A 27026-nucleotide genomic window follows, 5' to 3' on the forward strand; every position below is an offset into this window, starting at 1 on the left:
TCGCGCGATGCTCCGAGAAGGGGGTGTTCGAGAACCACCGGGACGTCATAAAAGGTCATAAAAATAGTTTATTTTAAACACAGCTAAAACCAGAGGACAGAGGACGAGCCTGGGTTTTCATCCGCCGCTAAGAAAACCTCACAGTGCACCTCTCGCCGAAGGACATTAGAGACACCGGTTCAATCTCAATCTGATTTATTCGAAAGGCTTTGAAAGTGGAGACGAGGCCCAGACGCACATATTTTTAACAACGCTGCAGTTAATTCGAGGTGAAACAATTTGAGGTCTGCGGTTACGAATTTAAGGTCCTCCCGTTTCTAAAAGTTTGTCAGCATCGCTATAATTATTACCTGGGCCGAGCTGCACCCTACATTACTGTCCTCATTCTAACTTCATACTTTGTTGAACCGATATCTCTAACTTACTTTCTTACTTATTCGACGGGTGCTTGTCTTTTATGTGAGCCCAAACATTTGAAACATCGACGATTTCCAAACACAAACTCACACTTAGAAAAACAGGCGAGGGAGAGGAGGGGGGCGCAGGGAAAACAAACGCATTTGGCAAAAATTCAAAACACGGCGGCCGAATAGAAGAAGTGAAGGAGGCAGGCGAGCTTGAACCGCAAAGACGCCAACCAGCCGTAACAAGGTGTGACCCGCGGATCCGAGGAAGAAAGTCCACTTTGAGGAGTTAAAATGATGCAGTTTATTAGATAAGACACGAGCAGTGGGTTCAAGGAAGAGTTCATACCCCTCGGTTCACTCCTGTGTGGTTTATGCTGAAGTCTGATACTGAAAATACGACTCGGACTCGTGTAGAAGCCGGCTCCTTCCGTTTCATGAGGGTAATTTACCACAAACCTACACTTTTACGACAGTTCAAAAGCAGAAAATCTTGAATTAAGAGCCTTTTCTGGATACATTTCAACTTAAAATGAAAGGTTGGTTCAATACACGAGTCTCATTTACGGTAGATTTCTTTCCACATAAAAATTACAGGCGCTACCTAGTTATACTGCCTTCCGTTTCTCCTCTTTGGGGAGACATTTCAGCGAGTCGGTTCTTTCGGATGTGAATATAAGCGACACCTAGACTTTTGCGAAACAGTGCTTCAGACAGTGCAGGAACATTAACCCTGACCTTACAGAACGTTGCATAAAAACTACCGAATGCTTAATCGTGACATTTTAGTTTAAATCCCTCATTTTTGTCGTCGAATGATCAGTGTAGACTTTCCGCCAGTAGAAAACAAGCATAGAATTTCAGCATCAGACGGCGTCATATAATTGCAGCAGTTTGGAAGAAGGTATGAAAGCTTTTTGAAACCACTGCCTTGATAATATTGTATCTAAAGTCATAAAAACTTTTTAAAAAAAAAGAACAAATCCATAGAAGCAGTTCATCGTTGGGTTTTCGGTATGTTACAGGTGACTGGTGACTTCCCTCAAACTAAGTCCATATTTAAAAACACCTCTGTTGACCGACTGACCTACCTCCGGACTGTACACTGAAGCAAACGGGGGGATACGTGAGACAGACGGAGCCGAGATGCGTGGCGCGTTCAGTGGGCGGTGCGGTTAAAAGGAGCAGGGGCGCAGTGAGCAGGAGACGGGGCCCGGGGCGATGTGTCGTGAGGGGGCGGGGGGGCAGAAGAGGGGGGGGGGGCTCAGAGGTACTGTTGTAGAAAGTGCAGCAGCATTATCTCATAGTGCTCTCCGGACTCGGGGCAGCGGATACTGTGGCGCTCGTTGGGATAAACCTGGAACGACAACAATCGGCACAATTACAGCTTTTGTTTGCATTAATGTATTACTTAAAAAAATAATAATAATAATAATAATAATAATAATAATAATTCTTTTATACATTATATTGGTTAATAATGATAATTGATAATATATATTGATAATTGATGTAAAACAGCTAAAATAAAAATATCCTGTCGTCCTCCCCCCTCCTCTTGCTCGCCTTCGCTGAGCAGCTGCTTCAATGCAAAGAGGAAAAATGTCAGTGTGGCTGTAGTGAAGCTATGACGTGTGTTTTTACTTTTTGATAAAAGGATCAACCTCTTAACCCCCACCTGAACCGAGCACGGTTTCTCCTGTTTGGCTTTACCCAAATCTACAAGCTTCTTGAAAAAAGCATCAAAATGGCAACAAGAACAAGAAGAAAACAAGGATGAAAACGCAACAAAAAGGTATCAAAAGGTGACCCAAAAAAAGTCACAAAAAGCGGCAAACAAATCTACAAACGTGCAACAAAAAAGTAACAATATGACAAAAAATAAACAATGAAAGTGCAACAGAAAAGCATCAAAAAGTGACACACAAAAAAAGGTTAAAAAATGTGACAAAAACTCAAAAAATTAGATGGAAAAAAGAAGGTGAAAAAATGCTTTGTAGGTCTTAACTTTCACATGAGACGTTGCACTGCCCTATAGTCTGCAAGCTTCAGTCCAAAAGATTGTAGATTTGGGTAAAGCCGAATTGGAGAAAATACACTCGGTTAAGGCGGAGGGCAAGCAGTTAAGAACAGGAGGAGCTTTTTGCCAGTTATCGCTGCGCTGCTGCTACCCACTGCTGAAGATCCAAAGATAACTCAAAAATGTGCTAGCGGCTCGAAACACAGTTCCTGGTTTGTTTCAGACGAGGGAATAACATTAAAACAAGAATAAAAAGCTCTAAAAAGTTAATTTTGTAAATAAAAGTAAATAAAACCCCTCCTTTAACACTTTATTGGCTTTTCATATCTGTGGATTGTCGTTTAATTAGAAATCCGATCCTGCTTCAGTTATAATCGTCATATCAGTTTAAAAAAGCCAATATGATTCGAGTAGATTTTTGGGAGTAAAAAGGGCAAAACAACACGAACACATCACTTCTGTATCGTCTTCTCTTCACTGATCACCTGTTGCTTTAAGAGTGGATTATAAAATTGCTCGTTTTTAAATCCATCCATGGGGAGGTCACTACTGGTAAATCACACTGTAGTCCGAGTCCAAATGCTTTTATGTCAGCGATAACGCCCCCATCTTACATTTTAAAATATCCATTGGTTTGTGCCAACAATCAGTTTTGATGACAATCTAAGGCTCCAGTCTAGACAACATTTCTAAGCATTTATCTGTCAGGAAAATGAGTGAAAATAAGCCTGTCATGAACATATTTCATCACTGACACCGACCTGCAGCTGGTATGGCTTTCCCGCTCGGATTATCTGCGATACAAGAAAATTGGTGTGGAAAAAGTGCACATTCTCGTCTAGAAATCCGTGAAGAATCAGCAAACGGTTTGGCCTGAGGGAGAGAGATGATGGATTAGAAAAGCACTGAAGTCAAAAATGTCAAATGAATCTTATTTTAAACTTTATATGAACCACTACGAGACTGCTCATGACAGGAATTGAAAACCTGCAGCGACAGATTTGAAAGTCAGAGCTGTGCTTTTAACACGGCTCTGACCAGCCTGGACTTGACTAAAGCTCCATTCAAATATGCTGCCAGAACAAACGTCTCCATTTACACGGGCTCTTTAGGGCAGAGAGTGAGTGAGTGAGTGTGGCGTACTCGCTGGGCAGCTTGTCCACGTGCAGAGCCACAGAGCCCTCCTCGTAGCCCTGCTGGTTGTTCTCAGGCACGTCCATGTATCTCTCAGTGTAGCCGGTGTCGTAAGCCATCCACACCGTCACCGGGGCTCCGGCGATGGCCAGCTGAAACACACACAGGAGTCATTCAGCGTGGATCGGAGATTTGTTTAGGACCCCTTTAGAGCAATGCAGATTTGAAATCAAATGGTGTGAGCGGCCGGTGAGCAGAGATTGGCCATGTTTCACTCTGTAAACCTCAGGGACGCTGTGGGTTTGGGAGGGCTGTCACAATAATTACTATATCCACTTGTCTTTCTTAAAGCTTGGATACCGGACTTTTTACTGCTGTAGGGTAAATGTATTTTTGCCCTCTCAGAGTATGATGTGAACGCAGTCAAACACAGGACTTGTGGCATTGCCTTCACCTAAGGTTTTATGGAGCAATGGATGAAGTAGAATCTAAATCACTGTTTGAACAGGAACAATCAGATACAACAGGTTTAGGGTTAGTTTCTGTGGCAAAAAGGCTTCTATAATATTGTTTATCATGATCGTTTCCTATCTCAGTATAATGAACTTTAGATTTTGTTAACTCGACAGGTTTAGTTGCACTAATTTTATTTGTTTCATTTTATTTATTTTATCAGGTAAATCATCACAAACAAAATCTTATTTACAATGTTGGCCTGACTTATAAAGATGTTTAACATAGGCTAACAAAGCTAGCATTTTAGCAGGGTTTTTGAAGACAGCTTCATCATAGTGAACAGGCATAAGAACTAGCATAAGAAAAAAGGACGATGTTGCACTGGTTAAGACAAACATGAGGTCAGAATCAGGAGCTGGAGTTCAATAATGACTTAAAGAGTACAAAACATTTCAATGGAAAGTTTGAACAGGGAACTTCAGGAGCCTCCCACCATTTCATCAAGGTTTCCTGAATATGAGGCTAGAATTAGTCCATTGATAAACGTTTAGATTGAGATGTTCAGATCTATGGCCCCACAGCGCCCCTGTGTGGCTAAAGGTGGTAAACTCATCACTACATAACAAGACACGTGTTGAAAATACAGTTGTGGTTCATTCTAATGCCGCAATGTAGTTAAGTCCCAATAACAACACTGAAATCCGATAAATTGAGGCAGGAAACTATTTGTAAAAAAAATATTCCATTGCAAACGTTTGCAAATATTATTGAACGATAAGTATAGAAACCATTTATTCAATTTTTAAACATATCCAGCTTTATCGGCAGAACTCAGCTTTGGTAGAGACTAAATTGCTCCTGACCTTGAAGACGTTGGGCCTCTGGATGAGCCCCATGAGCGACAGGAAGCCTCCGTATGACCAGCCGTGGATGGCCACCCTGCTCAGGTCCACAAAGTTAAACTTCTCTGCCACGTACTGCAGCCCCTCCACCTGGTCCTCGATCTCCACCTGGCCCTGAAGGCCACACGACACTTCAACCAAACCTTCCAGCACAAAGATAACCACAGCCGTTAAATCGCTTTATTTTACCATTTTGTTTTTGAGCGCTCCTTCGAACTCCAGCCCCCTCTGACAGGAGCCCCTCCCGTCGATGACCACCACGGCGTATCCCAGAGAGGCCAGCGTGTTGAGCCGCAGGTACTTCATGCCTTTGAAGGTGTTGTTCACTAACTGCACCTACACGGAGAGTTTTGCTTTGAGAAAAGGATCCACATAGCAATGAGAAGGCCACGGAATGGATGGCAAACCTGCGGCCCTCCATAGACGAAGAGCACTGTGGGGTGTTTCCGGCCCGGCTGCAGGTTGTGGGGCTTGTAGACCATTCCATAAAGCTGAAAGCCCGACTTCCCTGCAAAGTCAAAAATCTCTGGGGGGTTGTAATCTCCTGGGCAACCTGCAGGATGAAACAGAGACCAGAACTAAGTATGCAGCATCATTTATAGTGGATGAAAAAAACATGTTCAAATTAGAGGAAGGGGTTTAGTGGGCAGGGCTCCACACACAAACACATTCTTGCATTAAAAAAAATAAAATGATTGTAACCGATGAATCCTGACATCCCTAATGCTGCCATTTCGTTCAATATTAGTCGTCACCGGTCGTTTTGTTTTCTTCACCATTTGCGCTCACATTATGAAGCACCTCGTTGGCGTTTCTCATCTCCACATTATAAGATCCCTGCGAGGCCTGTCTGTCTGGAGGACGCCCCTCGGATCGACCCGACCGTCACTGGCATTCACACACACATACAGCACAAGCCACTATTGATTGGGACTGAAATGACCTCACGGCTACGAGGTCGGCCTTCACCTCCGACTCAACTCAAATACACACAAAACAAACTGACCTTAAAAACTCTTAGGAAACTCAAAGATCTGACTGTAAAATCACCTGGGGACTCCATCATACTGGCCCAGAACTCGGGCACCAGGCTCAGAGGCTCGTCTTCACAGCTGTTGAGTTTATACACGTGGACACAAGGGGGCGTGCTCACATTACTGTAATGACTAACGAAGAAGTCGAAGTTCTGGAGAGAGAGAAAGAACAAGGGTTACAAAGGCAGCGATCACTCGGAAAATCTCCCTTTGTGCAAAAATGATCAATAGTAAAAGTTATTAAGCTTGTGATCATACAACATACCAAATTCATTCATAACATAAAAACTTAAACATTCAGTTTTCTGTCGAGAGTTGTAACAGATTTGTTGTGGTTGGGGGCAGATCAAATGGTTCAAACTGTTGTACAACCATTTTTAAAAGCAATTTTGCGTAAAACTGAATGAAAAACGCTCTACCCTCAACGTCACTTATGTGCATCATTATGTAAATGCTCTCATACATACATGATATAGTTTTAGTTTTTAAATAAGTAATTCCTTAGCAGAAAGAATCAGCAAAAAATGTAATTGTTCTTGTTTTATGGGTTCAAAATTCAATAGATTAGGCCGGAATTAGATACATGGATACCAAATATGTCAATATTTGTGAATTTGTTGCATTTTCCTGAAAAACTATGACACATGAGAGACAAAACAGGGCGAGTTTGGTCTATTTTCTTTACTCTAAATAAAAGGTAAAATAAAATAATAAATCATTTCAACCAGGAAAGTCCCACTGTCATTAAGAATCTGTTTTTCAGGGGAGTCCTAGCCCCAAAACTAGTACATTGGGTGAGAAAACTAGGTAAAAATATACAAAAAGGTAGCGTGACAGAGCCCTGTGAATAGAAATAATCAAACGTTGGCGTTGTCGGGCTGGCGCTGTTCCTCACCTGGCTGACGGAGCAGCTGTGGGAGAAGCCTGGTTTGGTGAGTCTGACCACCTCGCCGGGACTGTCGTAGCTCACTACATACAAGTGATGCTCCAGAGGCGTGTCTTTAGTCCCCTGTAAGTACACCACTTTGGTCGTCTCGTTCACCCAGATCTACGAGCCACAGACATGGAAATAGTCAAGCATTCATTCATTGTGAACATAAAAAAAAATAGTTGAGCAATGTCATTATTTTCCAAGACATTCAGATTAAATAGGTTGAATCCAATTGCACAACTTAAACATCACGTAAAAGCATGTTTCAGTGAGTGGAGATGGTCTGACCTTAGATCCGTGTCTTGCCAGAACTTCCCACTCCCCACTGGTCAATGTAACCTCCTCCTTGATTGTGCATGTAAAATCTCCTGAAAGCAACAGTCAACCATCTCAGTCTCCTTCCTTATAGAGTAAAACGATCCAGAGATCAGTGACTCCTTACCTTTTGAATGCTGGTAGCCGTCTGTCCACCGGTAACAGCGAGCTTGCAACTGAGACGTGATTTTATACAAATGGCTAAAGCCCGTTTTCGACTCGTTCACCCAAATGAAGCTAAACTCCTCTTCCGTCGTTTGGATAAAGGGATAAAATATATCGTGGACCTGTCGGGAACACGTGGGGCGAGAGTGAGAACATGTGAAGGGGGACATAAATGAGGAGAAACCTTTGTTCACTGTTCGTACATTAATCCAGACGTCTGTGGTCTCCTCGTAGACGATGTAAGGTTGCGTGTTGGCGGGTATGGCCTCTATATGCTCCTGTCGTACGGCCGGGTCGTCTGTGACAGGGATGAAGAGGGCGGGGGGGAGGAGCACAAGCTGCAGCTTCCTCTGACTGCGGTCCAACAGCACGGCCCAGCCACTAGAGGGAGACGACGGAGAGGTCAACATAGGCAAGACTGGGAGATTGAAGTGATATTTACGATTTGAAATGCATTTTTTTTTGTAAATTAGGGTTCACTTTCTGTAATACAGGATGTGGGCCTATTCACATGAAACAACAGCTAGGCCGGTCTGCTCAGTGTCCAGGCCATCTGAGGTGGACATGAAGTGACGGACCTGATTTAGCCATTTTCCTACATTGTTTGTATTCAAACGCAAGAATCAGTGTTGTTTCTGGCAGCCCTTTAAGTTTTAGTCACGTTTTAGTCAGAGGAAAACTCAAAAGGTTTTAATCAAGTTTATTCAGTTTCACTATAAAAAGTAATTAAGTATTAGTATTTCCAAAAATGTATTTCGATAGGCTAAGTATTGGAAATTGGGATGAAGGTTGACAGGCTGTAGGCTAATAACCTAAAAACTAAAAATAAATAATAATCGCTAGGATTTATGTAGATTACAGACTTTTATGAAGTTATATTCCATTCTCTGCTTGATCTAATGTTTGTAAGTTTTTATAAATTACAAATGCATAGATTTGTTGCATAATCCATCCATCCATTTTCTTCCGCTTTATCCGGGGCCGGGTCGCGGGGGCAGCAGCCTCAGCAGAGATGCCCAAACTTCCCGATCCACACACACCACCTCCAGCTGTTCTGGGGGGACCCTGAGGCGACACCAGGCCAGCTCGGAGACATAGTCCCACCAGCGTGCCCTGGGTCTTCCACGAGGCCTTGTCCCACTAGGACATGCCTGGAACACCTCCCATGGGAGGCGACCAGGAGGCATCCGAAACAGATGCCCGAGCCACCTCAGCTGCTCCTTTCGACGTGAAGGAGCAGCGACTCTACTCCGAGCTCCTCTCGGGTAACTGAGCTCCTCACCCGATCTCGGAGGGTGCGCCCAGCCACCCTGCGAAGGAAACTCATTTTGGCCGCTTGTATTCGCGATCTTGTCCTTTCGGTCATGACCCAAATCTCATGACCATAGGTGAGGGTGGGAACGTAGATCGATCGGTAAATCGAGAGCTTTGCCCCGACACAGCTCCCTCTTCACCACGACAGACCGATACAGCGACCGCATCACTGCTGATGCCGCACCGATCCGTCTATTGATCTCACGCTCCATCCATTTGTTGCATAAATATGTATATTAAAATGTTGTGGCAACCTGTATGAACCCTGTATTAACATTGCAAATAAACCTACAGAGGATAAACATTGCACCCAAAAATGTATTGCTTTTCTGTCATTTATTATCGATATCGATAAGTCGATATAGTAAATATCGTGAAAGCAGCCAAACAGCCAACACAAAGTTCAGCATCATCTTTGCCGAGAATTTTGTTCCTCTGTGTAACAAAAGTGCTGATGTTGCACAAAAATAAGCCCTGACTTCTTTTTAGCTCATTCATTATTTTACATGCCACTTCACCAATAAAATAACAAAACCCATCAGTAGGTCCGCTCACTATTTGCCGTCGCTTGTCCATCCCGCTCTAGCGATGTACTCCGTCCCAGGGAACAGGGAGTTAAAGGGAACCACCAGCTCTTTGTCCTGCGTGCTGATGATCTGCAAACACAGTCCCATAGGAGGAGGGTTTAGAAATACGTTAAAACAATATGAATTCAAAAGTCTCGGCTGTCGTCTTACTCTTCCTTGAAGGTCTGTTTTGATCTCGGCTAGCTTGAGCGTTGCCTGGGGATTTTTACTGCCTGTGCGTGGATATCTGTAGGCGTCGGCTTTCCGCTCCTCCAGCGCAGGAGACGGCACGTGGATAATCTCGACGTCCGTTTCATCCACCTCTTCGTACAAAAGGTGCACAGTCTTCCCGCCGTCGTCGTCTAAAGTGAGGAGACAGAACACGTAGTTAGGAATGTAAATATGGAATTACTGCCATATCTGAGCACAGGACGCCTGGCATAGTTAGTGCCTCAAACACATTTCCGGACTCTACTCTAAAGGCCACACGGGAGCACAGCAAAAGGTCATTCTTAATCGAGAGTATTTATAAGCTGTGGACATTAGCATTAGCTGCATTAGCATTAGTGAGTGCTGTTTGGTGGTTCTGGTTGGTGAAAGTCTTGATGTAAACATTCACAACTAGCCATTTGGTTTTGAGTGATCACAATAAGCAACAAATACAATTATTTATTTAGATAGCAAAATATTGTTAGCAAACTAAATCGGCCGTTATAAAACCTGCTAACCCTGTATATCAGACCTCCTAAACGTGTTCGGAAAAGGTGATCCCAAATATTGTTTCAGAAGTGCACAGCTTAACCCCAAATCTGACCTTCTACAGCCGTTGGGCTCCACCAGTACCCCGTGAAGCGGTCGAACTCCTCCTGGATGACAAATGTTGCTATGCCCGCCGATTTGGGGTCTTCTTTGACATTATCTAGACCTGAAAAAAACAAAACCGCAGTCATTAATCTCTAATGGACACACCGTTGATTCGAATGCAGCAAATGTTACCTTTGTGACAGAAAGTTAACCTCCTCTCCTCTCCCGTTTTAATGTTAGCCATCCACAAGTCGTTGTTGTTGATGAAGGCGATGAAGTTGTGGTTCCCTGGGCAGATCTTGGGGTCCATGCGCGTCCCCGAACACTGGGTCTTCACTTCCACAGGCTTGACCGGCGCAGACTGCTAAAACATGTAGACCGACTGTTAGATGGCACAAGTCGACATGAGATTGGAAGGTCCAGCGTGATGTCAGGCTTTTTGAACAGCTTTATGGAGCAAAGACTAGGACCTGACTCAAACCGGTCCTAAGCAAGATGTATGATTGTGTAGAACTGTGTGCCGTCAGCAGGGGTGTAGCACCAAATTCTGGGCCCTGGGTACAAAATCTCGAGAAGGAGCTCCGTCTCTGACTCTGCACCATCCACTTCTCAGCGCAGGCAGAGGCAGGACTCACCTCATGTTTAACTGTCATTTATGACAAGAAAGTTGCATCTTAGGTCCGCTAGAACAGGCTAGTGTTAAATAAAAGCACATTAGAGCAAGGTAAGACTAAGATCTGTCTTTCCTCATAGCTCTGTGTCATTACATTACAGAATCCACCTCATCAAAGTCACTGCAGAGTTGAAGCGCACGGTGCTGAACACCGGTGTGTGGGCTGAACCATTTGACACATTTTTAAAGGGGTGTCAGGGCCCTGAGATATTATCAATCATTATTGTTTGTGCAAAATTCTGTGGAGCAACCATTGTATTTTAGCCCGGTTGTGTTCAGTTCTTATAGTATCAATTATGAGGAAACTTAGAAAGTACAATACAGAACGCTTTCTGCAGCATTTTTGAGGGCCCCTACCCTGCTCTGGGCCCTGGGTACTCAGTACCCTTTACCCAGTCCAACGCCCCTGGCCGTCAGCATATGAAAATTGAGTCCATATTTCCTTATGATCTGTTCCAGCTTCCAGCTTGTAAATGGTGAATAAATGTGGTCTGAGAACTGATCCTTGCGGTACACCTTGATTTTTACCTTTAGGATAATTTTGCAAACTTTGAGATCCTCAGGTGATTCTAGTCCCGTGCAAATCGACAACATTGATTCAAAAGGTCTTTCAACAGTATAAGTTATCTTAAAGCTATAGCAATAACATCATGCATCAAAGCAAATGCTGTTTTTTCTATCAATTTAAAAAGTACAATACGGTCTAAAAATGTAAGTGATGTAGAGGGAGGGCAAAATATTGGGGTTAAGGATAGAATTGGGAAACGCTACTGTCCCATTGCTATAGTATTGTAATGTTACATCCTGTGCCCACGGTCCAAAGAACAAGTGAGTAAAAGTGATAAAAGTAGGGATTTTCCTCTCTATTTTTGCCCAGTCTAAAAATAATAACCATGTTCTGATGAAATGTGTAGCTTAAATAAAGCGGTTGCCTGCAAAACACAAAGGAGGAGCATGAAAAGCCTGGACTCCCATCAAACGGATTAAATAAAGGCTAAAAACAATCCACTAATACGTTCCTTTAAATGATGGGACCTGAAACGTTTTGATTTGTTGGGAGGAAGCGGTATGTACTGACAATGAAGCCGTTGTTGCCGCCGTCCTGGCAGTAAAACAGACTGTTGCTGGCCTGGAAGAGGAAGAGGCCCGTCTGGGGATGGTAGTCATAGGACGTGATCCCAAAAGCGCCTAATCGCTTGCGCTCTCTCAGCAGCTCTTCTTCTCTGGAGTATGCCCCCTGGTGCGGCGTGGCCTGAGGAAACAGATGAGAAACATTAGCCACGAGAAAGAGATTTAAAAGAGAATTGCTAATAATGTTTACTGGTGTAAGCAAGATTATACGAGTTTTTACACAATCACTTCATTCTTATTTTTACTTGCTGGATAAGGTCATAAACGGGATTCCTAATTTTTCCAAACGCAACCACAGCAGCTTTCAGGGACCCGGTAACGTTTACATTGTTCGCCAAAAACGGGCTAATTGGCATTTGCAAGTAGCATTTGCGTAACTTCTGAAGAACAACAGTTTACAATAGCTTAATAATGCACTGCAGGTGCCGGGCAACACCGTCTGCAAACACAATACACTCGGTCAGGTCAAAAATGGTTTCACTCTATAATGACTATAACCCTTGTTTTCAAACCAGTATTTCTTCATTGTAGAGTATACAGGTGCTCGTCATATAATTAGAATATCACGAAAAAGTGCATTTACTTCTGTTATTCCCCTTAAACTGTGAAAATAATATATGATAGACTCATTACATGCAAAGTGAGATATGTAGCCTTTATTTGTTATCATTTTGATTATTATGCCTCAACTTGTGAAAACCCCAAATTAAAAATCTCAGACAATTTTAATATTTTACAAATGGACTATAAGCCATTATCATCAAAATTATAACAAAGGCTTGACATATCTCAGTTTGCATGTAATGAGTCTATTATGGCAAGTCCTCCAGAACCATCACACTGAACACGGGGGCTCCCCAAGGCTGTGTGCTGAGCCCCCTCCTGTTCACTCTGCTGACCCATGACTGCTCCCCAAAGTACGACTCTTCATCAAGTTTGCAGTTTGACCACACAACAGTGGTGGGCTTCATCAGCAACAGAGACGAGTCAAACTGCAGGAGTGAGTGAGCAGTCTGGAACACAGAACAATCTCTCTCTAAATGTGGAGGAGACAAAAGAGATTGTTGTGGACTTTCGAAGAGCGCGGGTCCAGCATGCTCCTCTAACAATCAACGGTGCTGAAGTGGAGAGGGTGACCAGCACTAAGTTCCTGGGTGTGCACATCGCAGAGAAGCTCTCCTGGACCATGCACACTACATCACTGGTCAAGAAAAGTAATCAGCGTCTCTACTTTCTCCGCAAGTTGAGAAGAGTCAGAGTCCCAGACTCTGTTATGTCCAACTCCTACAGAGGGACTATAGAGAGCATCCTGACCAGCTCCATCACTGTGTGGTTCTTCTACAGAGGGACTATAGAGAGCATCCTGACCAGCTCCATCACTGTGTGGTTCTTCTACAGAGGGACTATAGAGGAGCATCCTGACCAGCTCCATCACTGTGTGGTTCTTCTACAGAGGGACTATAGAGGAGCATCCTGACCAGCTCCATCACTGTGTGGTTCTTCTACAGAGGGACTATAGAGGAGCATCCTGACCAGCTCCATCACTGTGTGGTTCTTCTACAGAGGGACTATAGAGGAGCATCCTGACCAGCTCCATCACTGTGTGGTTCTTCTACAGAGGGACTATAAAGAGCATCCTGACCAGCTCCATCACTGTGTGGTTCTTCTACAGAGGGACTATAGAGGAGCATCCTGACCAGCTCCATCACTGTGTGGTTCTTCTACAGAGGGACTATAGAGGAGCATCCTGACCAGCTCCATCACTGTGTGGTTCTTCTACAGAGGGACTATAAAGAGCATCCTGACCAGCTCCATCACTGTGTGGTTCTTCTACAGAGGGACTATAGAGGAGCATCCTGACCAGCTCCATCACTGTGTGGTTCTTCTACAGAGGGACTATAGAGGAGCATCCTGACCAGCTCCATCACTGTGTAGTTCTTCTACAGAGGGACTATAGAGGAGCATCCTGACCAGTTCCATCACTGTGTGGTTCTTCTACAGAGGGACTAGAGGAGCATCCTGACCAGCTCCATCACTGTGTGGCACGGCACCAGCACTGCCTCCTGCCGAAGGAGCCTCCAGCGCATCGTGAGAGCAGCGGAGAAGATCTGCGGAGCCCCTCTCCCCTCTATTAAGGATATGTACTCGACCTGCCTCACCCACAAAGCCGTCAAAATCACCAGGGGCCCTACGCACCCAACACACAGTCTCTTCAAGGTTATGCCTTCAGGGAGGAGACTGCAGAATCTACGTGTCAGTTCCAGTCGAACAGTTTCGTACACAGGGCCATTGGGAAGCTGAACTCCCTAACCTCCCTCCCACCCCCTCTACAATCAAGGATGAGAGAAACATAATTTCAAACCACCAGACAAATACAAAATCTTGAATCTTGAATCATATATTACTTTCACAGTTTAAGTGGAATAATAGAAGTAAATGCATTTTTTCATGATATTCTAATTATGTGACGAGCACCTGTATTGCCTTGGTCGACATTTGTCGCTCTCACCCCTGCACTGGCTCACGAGAGCGATAGCCTCACGATAAGTATCATAAATTGCATATGATGACATTTCTCTATTTTTTATCTTCTGGTGTCAGATTACTTCATACATTTACAAAAGAAACCACAGACTTGCGAAAGGAATAAATCAACCTCAAGTTCATCTTATTCATAATCATAAATATCATCATTAAAGTTATTTATTTGGGATATTATTTGTGCTTGGACCAAGTGTTTGAAATTGTAGTGGCACCCTCTACTGCTTTTTGAAGGCGTTTGGGAATAATCTCAGTCACATCTTAATCACTATCTTGCACTTTGTTGGTTTGAAAACGCAATAATGATCCAAAACAGCTGAAACTAAATTTCAAACAGAATTTCACGTTATCTCCCCATAAACCCCTCTCACCACCCTCCTCTTGCTCCCCTTTGCTGTGCAGCTGTTTCATTGGTGAGAAAATAAGGGGGGGAAAGTCAAGCTATGCAGGGAGCCGTTTTGGAAGCTGTTGCCGCTGTGCTAAGAAAAGCCACTGGAAAAGACTCAGAGATTACTCAAAGCTGTGCAAGGGTCGAAACACAGTCGCTGATGTGAACAATAGAGAACAACATTGTAATCTGGTAAAAAGCTATAAAAAGTTCATTTAACATTACAGAGCCGGTGCAGCACCGCTTTGCTAACGAAAGTTGTGATACGTGCTCATAGATGAATAAATCAGCCGCAGAAACATTAAGAATGAGTTGCAACCACATTTGTTTAAACTTGCACACTCTATCACAGTCTGAGTTAGGGCTGTGCAATTAATCGAAATTCGATTACAATTTCGATTACAACAGTAAACGATTACAAAATTAGCATAATCGCAAAAAATCGATTATAATTTTGTTTTTCAATTTTATTTTATTTTTTATGTTTTTATTTATTTATTTATTTTTTTCAAATTTTTAATTTTGGGATTTTTGTCACTTTTTTGATGGATTTTTGTCACTTTTTTGATGGATTTTTGTCTTTTTTTTATAGATATTTGTCACTTTTGATGGATTTTTGTCTTTTTTTTATGTATTTTTGTCACTTTTTTGATGGATTTTTGTCTTTTTTCTGCTGGATTTTTGTCATTTTTTTGATGGATTTTTGTCATTTTTTTGATGGATTTTTGTCTTTTTTCTGCTGGATTTTTGTGTTTTTTTGCTGGATTTTTGTCACTTTTTTGCTGGATTTTTGTCTTTTTTGGGGGGGATTTTTGTCACTTTTTTGCTGGATTTTTGTCTTTTTTTGCTGGATTTTTGTCACTTTTTTGCTGGATTTTTGTCTTTTTTTTGCTGGATTTTTGTCTTTTTTCTGCTGGATTTTTGTCTTTTTTTGCTGGATTTTTGTCACTTTTTTGCTGGATTTTTGTCACTTTTTTGGGGGGATTTTTGTCACTTTTTTGCTGGATTTTTGTCACTTTTTTGCTGGATTTTTGTCACTTTTTTGCTGGATTTTTGTCACTTTTTTGGGGGGATTTTTGTCACTTTTTTGCTGGATTTTTGTCACTTTTTTGCTGGATTGTTGTCTTTTTTTGCTGGATTTTTGTCACTTTTTTGATGTTTTTTTTTAAAGGCAACAAATAATCGTTTGAATAATCGTGATTTCAATTATGACAAAAATAATCGTGATTATTATTTTTTCAATAATCGAGCAGCCCTAGTCTGAGTACAGTGTCTTTAAAACATGGAGTTCCTAATGAACTGTTAGTCAGACGCTCCTTTAGCTCCAGTGTGAGACACGTGAGGGACATGAGCATTCTACGAAGAACGGCCTGTGAGCTGGTCAGGACCTGTGTGACATGACAACAGGCGTCAGCAGCATTCTTCTTTACTGGACGATAAATACCATACTTTACATCTGTCATAAACCACGGAGCACGAACTGCACCTATATCCAACTAACGCAGGGCTGAGAATATGAAATGCACAGCTGAAAGTCTTCACAGTTCATTCTTTACTCTACAACAGCAGTTAAGTAACGTCACGTCCTCTGCATACAACAAAATGCGGCCTGTCTCCTTTTGGTTTCATTATGGATAAAACCTAATGCACAGCTCAAATAACCGGCTTTGTGCTACTGACCTGGAAGTGGTCCAGCATTTGTTTCCAAGATAAAACTAGAAGGGCCTCTTTGCGGACTTTCTTGGGGATTTCTGAATAGAGCAGGGAGTTTTCTCTGCTTCCGTAAGGCATTCCTGAGGGGGGGGAAAAAAGCACTTTACATCAAACACAATAAAAAAAAAACATGTCTGTGTGTACTGTAAATATGTGGCACAAAGGCCGTTTGAAAAAAATCACAAGGGAATCATGAAAGCCACACATCACACAGAGGGAGAACATCTATGACGTGATTACACTGTGCAGGAGCAACAGGTGATTAAAGCTGCTGTCCGTGCGTCATTTTTAAGTTCACATAATAATCATTTGGTCAAAACTTGATAGCAGTACCACTTTTTCTCCCCGGTTTTTATGAAAGTTTTGCAGTTTAATGACTCATTATAGTCTGAAATGAACACATGGATCAAACTTTCTGAAGAATATTAGAATGCCACAGGTAGTTGCAAAGAGAAATTTTCAAATAAACTTATGGTGTATTTTCTCATGTGTATTGTTTGTCAGTCCTATTTACGTCAAAGTACCCTGAGGCATTAAACTACAAGTGGAAAAATTGGGGCGCACTAAATTCCACACAAATTATAAACTATATATTAATAACTCCTGAGGCGATTTAATGATACATATATATATATATACATGATATATGTCTCTATAGATAGGATAGACATATATTTCTTAATTCAAAACAGCATAGATTTGTGAATTGAGATTGAACAACGAAGTATACAATGTAAACACAAATCACTAAATCAGATTTCACAGGACAAAACAGGAATCGTTTAAGCAGAAAAATGTGGTCAATTTCATCCAAAACTGCAGCTGAACATGTTTTAGCCTTATTATTTTCATATTTTCGAAGAACTTATACAATAAAAATGTCATACGTCATAATTTGCCAATAAAGTTAGATTTAATGCCAGTAGGAATCCAATTTAAAGCTGGTAGGGACAGTGCTTGTTAATGAACACGCCATACCGGATTGTAGCCTTGGGCTAATTTTCATCCATCGTCCCCCATGCTCACTCTCAACCACACTCTCAGTCATCCCGGCCTATTGTACATGTTTTTAGTGGTAGGGGAAACCAGAGTAACCGGAGGAAACCTACGCAGACATGGGGAGAACATGCAAACTCCACACAGGCCCTGTCGAACCTGTGCTTCTAGCTGTGAAGCACGAGCGCTAACCGCTGTACTACCATTACCAGTACATTTAAGGCCGTGATTTTGGCACATTTCATTTAATGACTTTTAATGCTTTTTAATGCCAAGGAAATCATGGCCTTCTTATCCCAAACACACAGCTGTGTCCACATGCTGTTAAGAGTGCGATAACTCCAATTTTGCACTTGGACCGTGTCTTACCGAGGTAGTACAGCCTGTGGGAGTGGGGTCCGCTGTCGTCCTTCTTCTGTACAAACTGGAAGTCGTGGGGGGCCTTGTTGGCGATCATCCCGGAGTACTTCCTGCTACAGTGGATGATGTCCCGAAGCCCGTCCCACGAGTGCTTCTCCACAAAGAACTGCGACGGCACATCCTCCATGTCCACCACCTCTGTGCTGTCCGTCAGGCCGTCCACCGAGCTCATGCTTACAGTCACGCAGCTGCGGGAACAGCACTGGCTGAGTCAAAGACATACACACTGTATCTCGTTTTTTTCTACATGTTTTTGTTGTTAAATACAAACTAAACACCACAATTTAAGACACCTAAACTCCCAGGGAAATATAACAAAACATACTAAAGAACAGTGATTGCCCTGTTGAAGAAAAATATCAGCATGATATTTCTTGAACTGAAACTAGAAAGGCTAAATCTTGACAAAAAGTTAAAAAAAAAAGAAGAAAAATATCAATTAGGTCAAACAACACAGAACATAGTATGGGACTGTTTTTCAAGCTAACTCAAAAGATCAACATTATGTACTCACTGCTAATACAAACTACAACGTATAATATACTGTACCTTTTCCAAATACCGTCTGTTTTGTCACAAAGTTTCACCTTCTTGACTCTATGCATTCACCGGTCGACTCTCCTCACTGCTTCTGCAACACAAGGGGAAAAAAAGCTCCAGGCTTAGATTGTAAAAAAGGATACAAAATGTTCTCATATCTTCGTATTTTGTTGTTGTTATTGTTTTTAATCCAACGATTGTGTGTGGAGTTTGTTTCCAACACAACAGCCAAACAGGGGAACTTTCTATTATCAAGACTGACGATGGATTAATAAACAACCAGAAAGTACTAAAACCTGTAGTGCCATTTTTTTTAAACACCCCCTACTTTGACAGAATCAGAAAGAGCATTTTAAAAATGTAACTTAACAAGTCATGTGACAACAGCAGCTTGTGCTCGGTCTTAAGATGTCACTTCCCAAATATGCCACAGTTTATGAATGAAACGCCCAAATATTCATCTGGGCTGACCATGACACACTGTTTACTTGATTGTTCCAGCATTGACGTTTAACATTACAAGCTGCAGAATGTTTAAATATTCCGATTTACTCTTTTCATTTTTTACATATCATATAAACCGTTTCTTAGGCCCACAGCTAACGGTACAGGGTGTGGAACAGTGGAAATAGTGTTTTGGGGAAGAAGAAAAAAAGTAGCATTGACAGGCTAGCTCTTATCTTTGTTCTTCCACTGTATAAAGAAACCGGCGAATTCGTTTCTAGTGAAAATGCACAACACAAAAAAAGAGAAATGTAAGGAAGAGACCTAAAATAAACATATTAATTTTAGGCTGTGGTCACTGACAGCAGTGCGTGTCTGCCAGGGTTAAATTCTTAGCTCCGTTTTGACAGGACAGCTGCTTTCTGTTATTTCCAAGAAGCTAACTCCCTGCTAGCCACTGATAGCGCAAAAATGTTAGCCCGGAAGCTAGCTCGCGTTTTTGGGTGGTTCTACTGAAGAAAAACCCCAGGGTTAACAGATTCATCTGGAAAACTTAAACATGGGATAAACACTTACCGAGGCGACCGCTGTTTGTCCAAAGGTGTCCGGGACGTCTTTAACTGGGTGTCACCGAGCAGAATTGACGTGTGCTAAAGCCTGTCTCCATGGCCCACAGCGGCCACTCCAGAATGCAGCAGCAGCGAGCCACAGCCAGGCGGAAGCAAGCGGAACCCTCGGTGTAGCGGGGGTTCTCCCGGAATGTTTTAGTGTCGCACACCAAATTGACAACTTGTGGTTATATCATTTTTAGAATATATTTTGCGCAAACAGTAGTACCTCTCCAATTTATAATGATACCCAAAGAAAAATGTGTTATCGAAATTGTCCTGTAACAGTTGTGGCTGTCCTCAAGGGACATTTGTTTGACGTGACATTCCAAAAAACACCAGACCTAGAGCCGGCCAAAACAAACACTAAAGTAGTTCTAAGGGCCAACACAAAAGATAACTTTAATATGAGAAAAACTATACAATAACTCCCTTTCTAACTTCCTGATCCTTTATGACCTCAATGGATTGTTTAATTCGGCTCTCAGTAAGATCACTCAGGCGGTGCAAAATAGGCAGGAAATGTTACCCAATGTTTCACAAAGCGTAACTATTTCATATGGTTTACATAACTTCCTTTTGTGCAAATCAATGTACACACGGTGTTTTGCTAACCTGAATTACATGACCCCCTTTAAAATGATGGTTCATATCAAGGAGTCATTTGTCTTGAAAATGAATGTGTGCATCATACTTCAGCTTACTTTTTTTTTTCAGCAAGCAACATTTGACTACTTCTATGAGTCAACAGCATAGGTTTTATCATACAAATAAAAATAACATTCACAAAGCATTTTTGGATCACCAATTTATTATACAAAGATAACAGCCATTCTACTTCAGAGGGATGAATCGAGAAGAATGCGTAGCTCCGATACCAGGACGACCGTGCTTCACAGGCTTGTATGTGATGGAGAACTCGCCCAGGTAGTGGCCACACATCTCAGGCTGAGGATAAAACAAAAGAGGGTGTTCAAAAGTAGCAAGTAGACATATGAAAGACACTCTCTCACAGATGGTCTCTCCCAACATGACTGTGTGGAGTGATCGAAACAGGTGTTTATAAACCGCTTCAATTCTGAAGTGAAACAGAACAGATGTGTGATAGATTCTAAGGGAGTTTCTTCACTCATTGCCAATTCATTTAGGATCGTCTGAGGTCTTATTCTCCTACAGTCTTATTGATGTAGGCACTAGCACACTAGACAATAAATGACATTGTTTTTGTTGCTTTTCATTTTCAAGTCAAAGCAAAGCAACATCTTTGTCAGGCAGAGATTTTAGGTTACTCCACTTGATATTTGTGTACCAAATTTCATGCATTTATGAAATCAATCTCCAAGTAATCAAGTGGATGTATAAATCTTAGTTGGAAGATTGCTCAATTCAACATTAAATCAAATGTCAGGGCTATTCTGGGCCATCTTGTGAAATCCCAATTCCAAAGAAACCAAATGATGACGCCAGGAATATAAGTCACTCATGTTCACATTTTAGTCCGAACCACTTTGGGGACAACCAGTGGCTCCCGGAGTGGGGTCCCTGGCTGGCAGGCCTTGGAGGTATTACTGGAGGGTCCCCAAAACTTGTTCTTTTTCCTATGTACTTCTTTTGAAAACAAGTTTGATAGTAGAGATGTGCATTTGTTCAATGTTCTACTGCAAAGCAGCATTGATCTCAGTCACAGCCAGTTGCTTTGTTTTCTTTTAATGTAATTTCATTCTGTAACGCAGTGAATCATCATCATTGGGGGCCCTGTGGGATCTTTGGCTCAATGATGCAGCCAGATGCTCTGGATTTGGGAACGGCTGTACTACACAACACTTTGTCCCTCATTTTAAAGACAATAAATTTATGGAGAGCACATGACACTTGCATGTAACCATATCTGTGACAGCAGATGGTTTAGGCTTGTGCGTAAACTTCTCTGCGTTGAACGCATCTGACGGCCTATCAGTTCAGCTCGTGGGAGCTGCACTTGTGGAAACAGAGCTCACCGATTGGCTGCCAGGTATGTATAACGCAGATGGGAGGGAGTTGACGAACAACCATAAACCCGGATAAACGTCTATTGCTTACCTTGATTTCAACCTGGTTGAAAGTCTTTCCGTTGTACACTCCAACCATGGATCCAACCATCTCAGGCAGAATGACCATGTCCCGGAGGTGGGTCTTGACCACCTCTGGTTTCTCCATGGGGGGAGCCTCCTTCTTTGCCTTGCGCAGACGCTTCAGGAGAGACTGCTGCTTACGGCGAAGACCGCGGTTCAACCTCCTCCTCTGACGGGCACAGTACAGCTGCATCAGCTGCTCACTGCACACACAAACACACTTTAGTCCAGCATCAGCACCCAGAGGTTCATATTGGACTCACACCTGAACATCATTTCGTTGAACGCTTGGATGACAATTAAAGCACTTAATATTCATAGTCACAAAGTAAAAACTCAATTAAAACAGTGTGACCAGACAAATTATATGGGTTGGGACAATGATTTGCATCTTTAGAAAATTGTTGTCACAAAACTATGACATCATGCATATTCATGAAAACAAACAGATTCAGCCTTTTGTGTTCAAATACTGTGTCAGGGCATGAGCAGCACAGTGGGCCTTCGCCTTGGGCATATTTCACCAAATATCAGATTTAGTTTGTAACTTTGGGAAACTGAACTTGTGCTTGTCTGCATTTATTCAGTGTAAAGTATTGCAATTCTTCACATCACATTGACATCTGCCTCCATACATTATATATAGGAAGCAGCCTTAGAAATTAGACTTTTTCATGTAGATTATACACATGTTTAATTTAAAGATGGGGCAATAGCACCTTTTCCAACTGAAAACGAGCTTAAGTAAAATATGACATTGTAATACAGAGCACAATTCAACTGAACAGAGTCGGCCGCACATGACAGGGAGCAGGGCCGGTTAAAACCGTGTGCTGGAGACGACGGTTCTGAAAGTGCATCAGTTCACCCAGAGCAGTGAAGGACTTACTAGGACATGTCCAGGAGCTGGTCCAGGTCCACGCCTCTGTAGGTAAACTTCCTAAAGGTACGCTTCTTCTTGATCTCGGTATCCGCCTGGAAAACATGATGGGGGCCCTCAGTGAGTTTTCAATACATGTAGTCAGTCATGCATTAGAGCGAATTCACGATCGTTCAGTAAAAGCGTTTTGTGATCCATTATGCTGAAGTGTGTAGCAATAAGTCTAAAATCTACTGCAAACATACAGGCCTGCCGCTTAGCTTAGCCACTACTGACCCAAAATGCTAACAGCTATTTACACGAAACATCTCGATTTAGGGCCATAAATTCTACATCTTATAGAGGGAGGACAGTCACAGATCCACGGATATATGGAAAAGCGGGCAGAAGGGTCATTGTAAAGCCTAGATGATTGTAGATGACATATAAACGGGCCACAGGGCTCAGATACCCACCATCTTGCCTGATGTTCCGGGAGGAAAAGGACGGGCTGAACTCTCCTACTTTTTATTATCGCGCGATTTGGAGACAGCTTCCGGTCTGCTCCTTTACTCTCATTTTCTCTTTGTTAACGGTAGGGGGCGCTGTTAGCCTATTTTTGTTTTAATAAAATTATCAGTCAGCTCCTGAAAAAAATAATACAATCATATAGAGTGGAAAGTGCAGTTTTAGAACCAGAATTTTGCTTAACCTCGTTGAAGTTACATTATTTATTTATTTATTTATTTATTCATTAATTTTTCCCAAGAATGCCATTTGTTGGCTTGAGTTTTGCTTTTGTTTTTACTCCCACACGTGTCTAAAAATGTGTTTAGACAAGAAACAGGTCTATATTTAAATTTCACTTTGTGGCTTTTACTCAGTTACATTTACTTGCATAACTGTCCGGAGAAATTGTACTTAATGTTTAATGTACTTTTTACTTAATTCTATGAATTAGCAATACTCTTGAATACAATATTCAGTTTGCCTTCCACTGTGAGTAGTCAGTACTGGCAAAAGCTTTTTGTTGACATAATAAAAACAGAAATTGGGAAACAAAAATATTTCTTGTACCATAGCCTATATTTTAGAAATGTCAGTTCATGTCACTAAAATATAAATCCATTCTGTTATTACTAAGAAGTTACTAAGTTAGTGACTAAGAAACAAAAGTTAGTTACTAAGAAACAATCAAATATGTTTAAACTCTTACTTGAATCACATTGACATCTATCTACAGTACTTGTGTATTTGGGCCATTTCTACTTCTAGCAACTCTGCCCAACTTTGACTATATGTCAATAATATAGGAATTCAAAAATGACTGATTATAAATTACATAATAGTTCTAGTAGGCCACAAATATTACCTCAATATTTCCACTGCAGTCCCTCAATAAAACAAACTCGTGCCATATCTGCTCATCTGGCATAAGCCTGTTACACAACCATATTACAGAACCACTGGGCTACATGTCTCCAGAACAGAAATGATAGTTTTTAGAATACCCTTATAAGGAGTCATCTAGAGTGACCCTTTACAGAAATATGTGGCCTGTTACATTTAACTCTCATTAAATATACTTACAAGAGGTACTGTACTGTTCAGGTACTCAAGTACATTTACTTGTGACATTTTTTCAAGAAATTAGTTTTATCAATAGTATTTTAAACATATTATTTTTGAAGTTTTAGCCCATGGCAACAATCCAGTGTGGCGTATTTACTTTCTTTTTAACGGTCTAGGGTTTACGCACGAGTCAATACACTTGCTTGAGTATACGTTTTGGCTATAGTCTTTCTGCGAGTTGATGTGTGACACATTATGAATAAAAAGTTGTTTTATTTTGTTCATGAACTTAATTGTTTTATTATCTCATTTTCAAAGTGTATAAATGTATGTAATGTGACATGATACATACATCATACGGAGACCGAGTACTTTTTACTTTTACTTGAGCTATTGTTTAGTAGAATAAAGTAGTCATCCAAAGTTAAAAAGATTTTTTTTTTTTTTTAAACATTAGAAGTTATTTACTGTTTAGGTAAATACATTGGCTACTCTGCCCGATTCTAATTGTGATAGACAGGGAGGGCATCTGGAACAAAATATTGCCAATGTATTGTGCGATTATTCTACTGTTAGCAGCACACTCAAGAAATGCACAAATTGAGTCAAACACCAGTCGAAGTTTTTCCATACAACTTTTATTATACAATTGTCAGAAAAAAAAACATTTTTACTATTAAGATAACTCCAGAGAAAATGGATTGGCCCAACGCTAAAAGTATAAAACTCATTAAAAACAAAAAAATAAAGAAAAAGAATAATCACAAAATACGCTTAAATAAGAATCAAAATCAAAAACGTGTTGAGGAAAGGATTGCATATTCAAAAGTATTTCATAATAATTTCACTAACATTATTCATTCGTCAAAAGAAATCCAGTAATTTATTTTTTTTACAAGGAATGTTCTGAACTTCACCTCAGTATTACTTCTTATCGGCCTCTATCCAACGGAAACAATCCTCGCTCCAGTCGAACAGCTTAAGCAAACAAAGCAACTATTTCCGCTAATAAGGAATGAATGAAAGGAGGAGAAAAAAAGGGCAACAGTTTATAATAACGACACACTAGGAAGCATTCTTCTTTTAAAAAAGTAAGGCTTTGGAAAAGTTATACGATATATTAAAGCCACACTGCGGAACATTCCAGGTTGTAGCACTTGCGACCCACCAATAATCACAGAAATAAAAAGGAGGAGCAGCGTTTGATTGTAATGTATGTGGACAGTTAACAAGCAGGCTACTGTCAAGTTTTCAGCGTCTGTTAGCATGTTCAATGTATTAGCTGTTAGCATTAGCCACCAAATATTTCAAATTATTACATTTCCAGATGTTTTCAGCTGTTGTCAACCCACTGACCACATCCAGGTGAGGTCTAGTTAGGAACCATGAATTAATGCACAGACGCTTTGAGATTTGACTTTAGATAGCAATTAGCAAAATGCTAAGTCATATTTAGTTAAGTTTCTGCTTTTTCTGGGGTCGGATCCATGTCCACTAAACATCATCTTATATTTTTATGAAGGATAAACTACAGAAATTTCTTAAGGTATGCGAGGTATGCCATGAAACAGACATGTCATACCTTGCCATAGTTTAATATGGGACCTGGCTTCACTATGGAGCTCTAACAAGTCCGGGAAGGCGTTGGCTACAGGAATACATACGCATTTGTAGGGTATTTTTAACCAATAAAAACACCCATATGGCATACATATGAATGCTTGGATTTTATTCTATTTATCAGGTGAAATGTTATGGAGGATCGCTTTAAAGCAGTACTAAGTAACTCTTCCCCCTAGAGGCCATAAGCGCAACTGCAGGTGTAGTAGCAAGTTACGATTTTTTAACTTATTAATTGTCTTGGAGAGTAAATACTACGCTGACAGGAAAGGCGAAGGGAGAGAGGGTTACTGTGCATCCAATTATACAATGGAAATATTTTTTTTCACTCAAACTTGGCTGTAAATACTGTTTAAAGTGACGTTAGCCCGCAGTTAGCTTTGCCCGTTAGCATGTTAGCTTCTTCTTCATGATTCCATTAGTGCGTATTGCTTTCTCCGCACCGGTGGCAGTCAAGTTGCAATCATGGTTTTCTGGTCAGAGACACCAGGGGGAGATGAAAGACCCTCCAGTCATCCCATAAACACTTGCATTACCCCCACAGGGACTACGGGGAGGATTTATTAAGGTAAACACGTTACTTAGTACTGCTTTAAGTTTTTACCAATTGTTTACCGATTAATATTGTGTCGTTGCTATAAACTGTTGCCCAAGGAAAAAAAAAAAAAAGCATTTTGTTCCCTTATGTTTTAAACCAATATTACTAGCCAATACTGAAAAAATGCCAAGGTAACACTACACAAAAAGTACATTCACAAAAACAAAATGGATGCTTACAATATAGCAAGGAACGTAGAAATATGCGGTTACTCTGCCCTCTCCCGTACTGTAACTACTTGGCGACATCAGGCTAAAGATTTGGCACAAAAGCAAGCCGAGCTAAGCCAAAGACTGGCTACTGTGGTCCTTTTAAATACAAAAAAAAAAATCACAGGATACAGTTCATTATGATATGTGTAACGTTGTTCTTGCGCAAAAAAAAAAAAGGGGACAATTGATAAAAATACTAAAAAAAATATTAAGATTTGAGCAACAACTGCAGAGCCCCAAAGGTCAGGAAAGCTTTATCTAAACTTCCACGCAAAAACTCATTGCCAGGCCAATCGAAATGGACAATATTAACCATAAACCACATCAAGAGTAATGCGCCTATCAGTTAGTTTCGAGAAAATACCTAACTGTACAGGTTTTGTTTTTTCCAGGACTTTTGGGGCTCCGAAGGCACCAGCTGTTTCACCGTGCTCAAGATACACAACTACAGTGGCTTCAGGAAGTATTCACACATCCTTTTTATTCCTACGTTAAAATTTGATACTGAAAAGGTTCAAATTATAAAATAGAAATAATCAAAAGCAGGCTTGGATC

At 41.3% G+C, this 27026-nt stretch overlaps 2 protein-coding genes across 3 annotated transcripts; both read right to left on the reverse strand.

Moving 5' to 3' along the window:
* Nucleotides 1-958: 958 nt before the first annotated feature.
* Nucleotides 959-19617, reverse strand: dpp9 (dipeptidyl-peptidase 9). Of its 2 annotated transcripts, none has more exons than XM_079568768.1 (20): nucleotides 19468-19617; nucleotides 18457-18538; nucleotides 17857-18095; nucleotides 16459-16571; nucleotides 11797-11970; nucleotides 10238-10406; nucleotides 10056-10166; nucleotides 9413-9603; nucleotides 9231-9331; nucleotides 7565-7742; nucleotides 7324-7483; nucleotides 7170-7249; nucleotides 6846-6998; nucleotides 5967-6102; nucleotides 5324-5469; nucleotides 5106-5252; nucleotides 4878-5030; nucleotides 3568-3710; nucleotides 3186-3297; nucleotides 959-1761 (listed from the first exon to the last, which is right to left on the reverse strand). In XM_079568768.1, exons 2-20 carry the CDS (start codon nucleotides 18510-18512, stop codon nucleotides 1669-1671), a joined length of 2655 nt encoding a protein of 884 aa, XP_079424894.1. In that variant the 5' UTR covers nucleotides 18513-18538; nucleotides 19468-19617; the 3' UTR covers nucleotides 959-1668. The 2 variants fall into 2 exon arrangements, with proteins under 2 accessions (XP_079424894.1, XP_079424893.1); XM_079568767.1 differs by having other exon boundaries at nucleotides 10238-10409.
* A 675-nt stretch (nucleotides 19618-20292) lies between these two features.
* Nucleotides 20293-23017, reverse strand: rps15 (ribosomal protein S15). Its single transcript, XM_079570217.1, has 4 exons — nucleotides 22946-23017; nucleotides 22500-22585; nucleotides 21579-21813; nucleotides 20293-20447 (listed from the first exon to the last, which is right to left on the reverse strand). The coding sequence occupies exons 1-4, from the start codon at nucleotides 22946-22948 to the stop codon at nucleotides 20334-20336; spliced, it is 438 nt and encodes a 145-aa protein (XP_079426343.1). The 5' UTR covers nucleotides 22949-23017; the 3' UTR covers nucleotides 20293-20333.
* Between the last annotated feature and the right edge of the window lie 4009 nt (nucleotides 23018-27026).

The sequence above is a fragment of the Gobius niger genome (assembly GCF_951799975.1).
Source record: "Gobius niger genome assembly, chromosome: 13".
Classification (NCBI taxonomy): Eukaryota; Metazoa; Chordata; class Actinopteri; order Gobiiformes; family Gobiidae; genus Gobius; species Gobius niger.

What these genes read in the sequence shown, in the direction of transcription:
- dpp9 (XM_079568767.1), bottom strand. Translation starts at nt 18,512, where the DNA reads ATGCATAGAGTCAAGAAGGTGAAACTTTGTGACAAAACAGACGGTATT. An exon ending in TCGTCTATGGAGGGCCGCAG is followed by an intron (nt 5,253 to 5,323) that starts GTTTGCCATCCA and finishes CTCTCCGTGTAG; the next exon opens with GTGCAGTTAGTGAACAACAC. An exon ending in GAGCGCTCAAAAACAAAATG is followed by an intron (nt 5,031 to 5,105) that starts GTAAAATAAAGC and finishes TGTGGCCTTCAG; the next exon opens with GGCCAGGTGGAGATCGAGGA.
- rps15 (XM_079570217.1), bottom strand. An exon ending in CAGCTCCTGGACATGTCCTA is followed by an intron (nt 21,814 to 22,499) that starts GTAAGTCCTTCA and finishes TTGTGTGTGCAG; the next exon opens with TGAGCAGCTGATGCAGCTGT. An exon ending in TCAACCAGGTTGAAATCAAG is followed by an intron (nt 20,448 to 21,578) that starts GTAAGCAATAGA and finishes TTTTATCCTCAG; the next exon opens with CCTGAGATGTGTGGCCACTA.